The sequence below is a fragment of the Charadrius vociferus genome, unplaced genomic scaffold, assembly GCF_000708025.1.
Source record: "Charadrius vociferus isolate BGI_N301 unplaced genomic scaffold, ASM70802v2 scaffold259, whole genome shotgun sequence".
Classification (NCBI taxonomy): domain Eukaryota; kingdom Metazoa; phylum Chordata; class Aves; order Charadriiformes; family Charadriidae; genus Charadrius; species Charadrius vociferus.
This window is the reverse complement of record NW_009661368.1, coordinates 3,915,995-3,923,882: the sequence shown is the minus strand read 5'-3', so window position 1 is coordinate 3,923,882 and position 7,888 is coordinate 3,915,995. Positions and strand designations below refer to the sequence as shown.

The window sequence follows — 7,888 nt, the reverse complement described above, 5'->3', positions numbered from 1 at the left end:
TCTAGGAAAATTCTGTTGAGGCTTCCAGTGAGAGTATCAGTTGTCCTATAATATTTAGGAGACAGAAAAGCAAAACCTCACTTGAAGCTTTCCTGTCTTTCATTAATAAAATCTTGTCAGTGATCATCTTTCATTCTCGTGTTTTGTGTAAAACTGCATGAATCATTCAGCAGATTACTTGCTCCCCCTGGACATTGTTTTTGTCTCCTTGCATTAGTCCCTCAAGACACTACATTTAAATCACATCTGAAGAGCCATTTGTTTAGTTCTGTCCTTGAAGAATTCATTTTAAAAATCTTTTTCCGTTTGTTTTAACAAAAAGGCATTAGAAAACTTGAGCTGTACCAATTTAGCTGTATGTTTAGATGCTTCACTTTAATAGTGTTTCTATTCTGTACATAAGCAGCAGCAGCACAGTGAAGAGATATTACTACAGCCTGCGTCCTGCTTCCAACAGATCTGAAAACACTTCAGCACTTTTATAACATGAAGTATATTTTTCCCAAAATTGCAATTCACAGGCCAAATTTCTACCCGTAAACTAACTGACAGGCAAGCTGCAAACCAATTAAAAAGAGTTCACAGTGGAGATACTGACAAGTCCTTGACAGCAGCGGTGACCCTAGGACACAGCTTTTCATGGCTGAAAGGACAAAGCATGCTGTATTCCTGTGCACTCCAGCTATGAATCAGCTCTGCTATCCCAGTCAGAAACCCCTTACTTCATATTTTCCTTGTGAATAAGAAATTCATTATAAGCTTTTAATGCCATGCACATAGCACACAAAAAGCCTGCGGTGCCTGGCAAGAAAATAAGTAATGAAACTATGGTAGCCACGAAACTGGTTATGCATGGTAGATCTTTCCCACTGTACAACAGTAAATTGTTAACAAACATTTACTTGAGAGTAATTTCCATTACAGATCAGAGATAAGGAAAGCTGTGGTATTTCTGTTTTGCAGGGACCAGCATTCTACCGCATCCAGGGTCAGCTAGACATAAGTCACAATACCCAAACACATACGCAGTGCTTTCTAATATAAACTAGTATGCAATAAAATATTTATGTTTTGTTGTTACCTTCTGATCACTGCACCCACTCAGAATTAAAAATTATAAATTCTTAATACACATTACTACCAAGAAAAGTGCTAAAAAAGAAAACCGAGATCTGTGCATTGGACCACAACATTTAGCACTTAACAGTCCTTTTAACATTGCATATTTCAGAACACATCAGAAAAGCTGGTAAATATTATTTACTTCTTTACCCATACAGAAAAGAAGTAAAGAATAAACTAAGGTCATGACTCAATAAAAAGGAAAAAAGAAAGACTTGGGACTACAGCAGGCTTAAGTCCAGTGCACTTTCCCAGGGCTCCACTGCTCTCTCCATTCACTAATGTTTGTCAGGACCCAGACACATAATCTCTCAAATCACACAATTTTTCAGTTTAATCTACTGTAGAATATTTTACAAGCAACGCAGGCTGAGCTCTGCTTTTAAAGACTGCACAATGGTCAGACAGACATAGTTCTATTTATCAGCTGACAGCTAAGCATCAAGGCACCAGGATACTCAAAAAAAGACACTGTTTTCATTCAAAACTACCAAAACCTTTAACAGTAGAGACAGAAAACTCCCCCTGAGATGTCCTCAGATCTTTAGAGGAGCACAAGACAGGTGAACATAGGGATCAGGTTCAGTGACAGAAGAACTAACTGAGCATGGAAATGTCTCTGGATATTTATGTAACCAGAGGGGCCACCCACAACCTCAAGCTCTGAGCACACCAATTTAAAAGCATGGACACATGAAGAATTTCTCACATTTACAAACTGAGTTGTAGCACTGTGGTGAGCTAGTTCATGGCAAATAGTTGAAAGTGTGACAACTCAGCTCTCAACAAAACCTGGTAAATTGGTTTCACTTTTACGGGGGACTACTCCAGACAAAGTTTCCACACAGTTCAAGGCTATACGCTGTTAAGTCTATACTTTAGCTTTTCCTGTATTGTTCATCTGTTCACACTTGAACGCAGCCACTCAAACCTAGATGAAAGGTCCATAAAACAAGAAAGGAGAATAACAGCACTGAAAAAATTCAGAATCAATATTATTTGAACAAAGAAGGCTTTCGCTTTGGAAAAAAAAAAAGACATAAATTCAGTGTGATGGGAAAGAAGAGAAAAACATACACAGGAGCCTGTGAAAGCAGGACATAAGAGATTACAGAAAAGTCTGTAGAAAGCCTCTCACATGACATCTGCTTTAACAACTGAAGGATATCTGTGTTGTCGTGTCCCAGCAGCCCAAGGAGAGACTGCACAGCATTCAGCTCCACCAGCAGGTGATACAGGTCAGGCATCGTCGCGATCACATGCATTTCCTGAATGATGTCATTTAAATCCAGTTCAGACTCCATGAACCTGAGGCAAGATAAAAACTGTTAATAAAAAGGCAAAAAGTACATCAGCTATACTGAATGTACAGCCCTTTTCAATAAAGAGACCACCACCGTCCAGGAGATAGCAGGTAGGACTTGTCACCACTGCTGCTCATGGTCCCGGCATTTCTGATCCTCTGTGATCATGTTAATGTCACCGAGTCCAGAACTCCTAGAGGCACTCTGTGCCTCATTCCATCCTACGCCTGCCCTTTGAAGTTTCATCACGTAGTAGGATAAGCCTTCCTACTATGTAATTTACATACAATAAATAAGTAGATTTGTTCCAATTCTGTAAATCAGTTCCAGAACTTAAAAAAAATTAAAAATCAAGAGGTTGTAGCTACATATGAAAAAAAACACACCCTTGCATATAAAATAAATTCTCCAGAGCGATGCACCCTCCCGAGCAACCACATATTATTATGTGGGTTGTATTACTCTGAAGTAAAGTCCATAAAAGGAATTTGGGTAAGGGAAAGAACAGTAAACTGGACAAAAACCAATGGCACTCAAGTGTAGGAATAAATTAATTTAATGTGAATATCACAACTCCATGAAAGAAGGAAGAGGCTGACTAGAACCACAGGTGTGGAATCACACAGTCTGGCTTTCCTGTGTGTTTTTCTCACCACAGCATCTGAAAGCTCCATAGTATGAAATTATTTTCTTCCCACACTGACCGCTGACTGCATATGCAAGCACAACACCTTCACACAAAACGATGGCAGGAAATCTTTAATTATTTGGAAAGCAAAACTCACCAATCCAGGATCTCAATCTTTCAGCCCACCCCCCAAACACCTACCACCTGCCTATTGGCAAGGAAGAGACCACTGCTCGGAAACAGTGCCAAGGAGGAGCCTCTTGAAAAGAGAGAGGACTCAGCGTGGCTGACAACCCTTCAATGCCAACTGCTGAGACAAATGACATTGGGAGAGCTCGTAAGTGCTCTCTTTTGAGAACCAAGCCAGTTAGATATCTAAACCAAAACTAACGAAACCTTATTGAATTTATGCGCTCTCAAAATAAAAACAACATAAACTCCAGGTTTAGTACTGAAGTTTCACATTCTGTCATATTAACAATAGCAAGAATTTAATAAACTAGAACTTTTCCCTTCATTGTTAATTATTCTTTTCATGCTGCCGGCCATATACCAGCCACCATCAGAGTCTCAATAACACCATTTTTAATTAACAAAGTTAGTTTCTAATACAGTTTAGAAGAACTACATGGCAATAACTGCTGTTTCATCATCCTTATGTAACTGAAAATGTCTGTATATTCAAGAAATCGATTTAGGACTGAAACGTAAAATCAAAGGAAAAAAGGGTAATAGAGAGGGGCCGAGCACCATCTTACTTCTCTGGATTGTCAGGAAACTTGATCCGCAGCTCCTGATTTTTGTAAGATCTCTTCTCAAAGGTGAGAATCATCTTCTTCACTGAACTTTCATCCAAAGGTTCCTCCTAACCAAATTGGAAAGAGCAAAAAACAGAGTTTAGCATTTGGATGGTTGGAACAATTACCAGCAAAACACAAAAGAGTACAGCGACATGGTGAGACTGCAGTTGGGCCCAGACCCTTCAGAAACAAAGAGCAACCCTGGAAGTCTCACCACAGAAAGCTGCAAAAAACTCACATGCTATTGCTATTCATCTATTGATTTACTCCAATTCTGACCTGAGCAAGCTCCCCAGAGAAAAACCTTGTAAGTCGGGTTTTTATAAACCAGGGGTTTACCAATGGAAGGTGCTTTGGAAAAGAACCAGAAGAGCTTCCCTGCACTTTCTAAAACCAAGTATCAATGAAAAAAACCACCAATTTTGCAATGGCTCATCCTCTTTGAGCTGTTCTTTTACACCTGTTACTACCTGGCACCATCAGCATGTATTGAAGCTTTTTGCTTCTGACATATTAGAGTAAATCTGCATTAGCAGCTTACGCCCATGGAGAGTTTCTTTTCAGAAGTGCATTGTGCTATTTCTTTTTGTAGGTCTACAAAAGAACATAAACTCAGGGCAGTTAAATGTATTTTCCTCACTTGGATAAGCTTTCACTTCTATTTTAAGTTCTTTTTCTAAAGAAAAAAAATAAAATCAATATTTTACTCTAGTACTTTTATTTTTTTAATTCTTCTGAGGTGTTTCTCAGTTGGCATTACACATTTACTGTACAGCAGTAATACAACTTTAGCTACCTCCCTGACATCTACAAACACAATTCTGTGATTCTTCCTTGTTTCACGATTTTAATGAACTTCTTTTATTAAAACATTGATGATATAGATTTTCTTGTGACACCTCTTTCCTCTACTCTGTTTGACTATGTGACAATCATTATTAAAGAGAAGTAAAGAGACGTTCTCAAAACAAGTAACAAACCAGACCCCCACACATCTTAAGTCAAGTTTTGTGTCCCATCTCCTGTTTGGGATGAAATCAAGAGTTGCTTCTGGTGTTGAAGATTCTTTGGTTAGTGACTCTAAGCAGCAATCTTGTATGAGAGAGAAAATTTCTATTTCTTCAGCAAACTCCATTACAATAACAACATCAGTCCAAGTCTTCTGTTATTGGATTTCCTACGTTCTCAAGCCCAACCTGTCTTAGCACCATCCCACTCAGGTAATCAATACTACAGTGCCCAAACAATAATCTTCCTGCAATGGGATTTCAATCCACAAAATACCACCACACATGCTGACACCGCTTCCCTCTATTTTATTTGATTCTTTGCTTTATCTAATACTACAATATCCCCATTAGGACCAGCTTTGTATCTTGCATTTAATTTGCATTCAGTATTAGTGTCCTACAGATTAGCTTCCTTCCATCAAATTTACTGGTACAAAGCACATTTGATGGCACTTACATTAACTGCATTCCAATATAAGACAAGAGATTTTGGTTCTAAAGAAACCTTGGACTTCCAGCCCTTAAAATGCCTGGCTGAGAGAACTCCACTTGACAAAGATGAGGGATTGGTACACTGCAGGAATCCACAAGGCTCTAGCCAGTCAAGAGGACTTTTGTCTACATCCATTCCTCCTCACTGGAGCTCAAATGCTAAAAAAATCCTGCATTATCTTTCTCCGCTATCAGCAACAACTGTAATGGCAGCAGCTCAACATCAAAAAAACAAGGGATATTTTCAGAGACGAATGCTAGCAATGCTGTATACAAAGGACAATGATATTTTACAAACCTACATGATTCTGCAGTGGTGAATATCACTTGTTTTTTTATCAAACAGGACACAGGCAGCAGGAAGCAAATATCTTCTAGATTTATACCAATCCATGTGTCACATTTATAAAGTGATCTTTTCCATGGCCCTTGGCAGAAAGGCCAATGCTGCATTGGATTTCTGTCTCCAAGGCTTGAAATCATTTACCCTTGACAGCTGCTACCCCCCTCCTCTGACCCAAGACCTTTCTTGTACAGAGGAATGTTTGTTTATTTGCTGCTGCTGCTGCACAGCTACAAAGAGGGAGAGAGTGGGAGAAGCCGCATGGCTGGAGGTACTGATGAGAAAAATAGGAAACTGGTTAGAATACAGAAACTATTTCCTAAAAATATATTTTAGAAGGTGATTTGGGTACTCCCAGCCTAAAACAGAGATTAGGCTTGAAAGCTTTCCCTTCTCCCTCCCTCACCCCCGCCCTTTAAACCTTCAGAAGATATCTTTGAGAAGCCCCGTTTGAAATTAATGAATACCCCCAGGGCAGGAAAGTAAAACCATAACCTTAAGCTGTATAAGGCATGTGAAAATCACATTAGTCTCATCATCTACAGGGTGAGATGATGAAATCACAGCGAAGTGATTTAGTGTTTGCTTATTTCCCACTGCCTCCCCTTCCCCACAGGCACTAGTGATTTACTTCCTCTTCTTCCTCTTCTCCATCCCTCTCAATTATCTGAAGAAGTTTCTTCTTCTCATCGTCAGTTTCTTCCAGCGCAACAGACTCCTCTTCCCTGTGACGACTGTGCTCTCGTGCACTAGCTTGTTTCCGACGTGCTTTGATTTCTTCTTCCTCTTCATCACGGGGTCTTTTTGTCCCCCTGTTAGGCTAAAGTCAGAGAAATAAGGTGAATGAATACAAGTCTCTTGTGACCCTTGCAAACCGTAATACCAATATTACAAGACATACTGAGGAAATTCTTACAAGTTGTTTAAAACATTTGCTTACACAACGCTTAACAACTCTGAAAACTGGAAAGGAAATTAATTTAGTGAAGTGGAACATCACATGAGTAGATGAATGGCTCTGCCAAGAGCTATGTCAACATCCTACCTTGTTTGATCTATGAACATGATTCACGGGAAAATATCTTCATAGGCAGCAAAGACTAGTATTTCAAAGACAAGAAGTGGGCAAACTGAACTGCTCAGTGGCTGTACAGCCGACCATCTCAAGGATCCGGAATCAGCTAAGTCAGCTGAGACAACCTCATGTTTTACAGACAGAAGACCAATATGCTCAAGCAGATAGCAAGGAAAGATAATTTTTTACCCGGCTACTATATGAGATTATATTGAATTCTTGTGCATATCCTAATTCAACTTGACTTCCCCCATCCTTCTGTCTAAAGTTTGCTGACGCTTGAATGCGGCATCAGAGCCTAATTTAGAATAAACAGGACAGGCGTATTGGTGCTTGCTGCAATTCTGCAGGGCCTTGGCAGCAGATTAAGCGGTGCCCATACCTTCATGGTTTGCTTGGAACAACCTATTATTTTATTCCACAATTTCTATTTAACTGTCAAAATTAAAGGTAATTTGCTAGGGCCAGGAAAAAGTCCATTAACCCTAGGTCCCATGTTTTAATTTAGGCAAAAAGGGATGAAAGCATTTGCAACAGAAGGAAAAACTCTCTTTGTCAAAAACTACAAGGATATTATATTTGGTCTCTCACATTTTTTTGAAGGACAACTGAGTTGGAACAGGAGTACTCCATGCTCTCTAACTACAGGAAAACAAAGCTTAATTCTTTACTACTTAAGAGGAGCTTATGTGCTAAGAACAACGAAAACAAGAAAAATATTTTTACTTTCTATGAGCTGCTCAAGTTGCCTGGTAGATGATTCCATAGCCCCATTAGGTCTAACATTTGTCCAGCCTATTTCACAAAACATGATCTGGCAGGAAGACCCCACTCTTCTGCTTTGTGGGACCCTTTGTCTAAGATCATAAAAGTCCACATGAACACAAGGCCTTTTAACTGAGATTTGGGTTCTTCTCGGTTTTGATTCAAAGAAAGCAAGAAAGATGCAGATGAAACAGATGAGAGTGTTGTTCTCCTGCCAGGTCCAGCACGACTGCGAGTGTCAAGGTGGGAATTTCCAGCTCCCCAGCAGGCTGGGAACTTTTGGGCCCCAGAGGGCAATAAATCTTTTAGGTTTATAAGGCAACCCGGCAGTGATTCAATTACAATGCGC

The 7,888-nt window shown here is 39.6% G+C and overlaps 1 protein-coding gene across 1 annotated transcript in view; it reads right to left on the bottom strand.

Moving 5' to 3' along the window:
• CTNNBL1 (catenin, beta like 1) overlaps window positions 1-7,162 on the bottom strand; it is a 47,727-nt gene extending 40,565 nt beyond the window's left edge. The window contains exons 1-4 of the mRNA XM_009893524.1: window positions 7,157-7,162; window positions 6,331-6,519; window positions 3,813-3,919; window positions 2,291-2,430 (exon numbers count right to left, since the gene is read on the bottom strand). Of these exons, the coding sequence (XP_009891826.1) occupies window positions 2,291-2,430; window positions 3,813-3,919; window positions 6,331-6,519; window positions 7,157-7,162 (442 nt within the window). The remainder of the gene's footprint in view (window positions 1-2,290; window positions 2,431-3,812; window positions 3,920-6,330; window positions 6,520-7,156) is intronic.
• Between the last annotated feature and the right edge of the window lie 726 nt (window positions 7,163-7,888).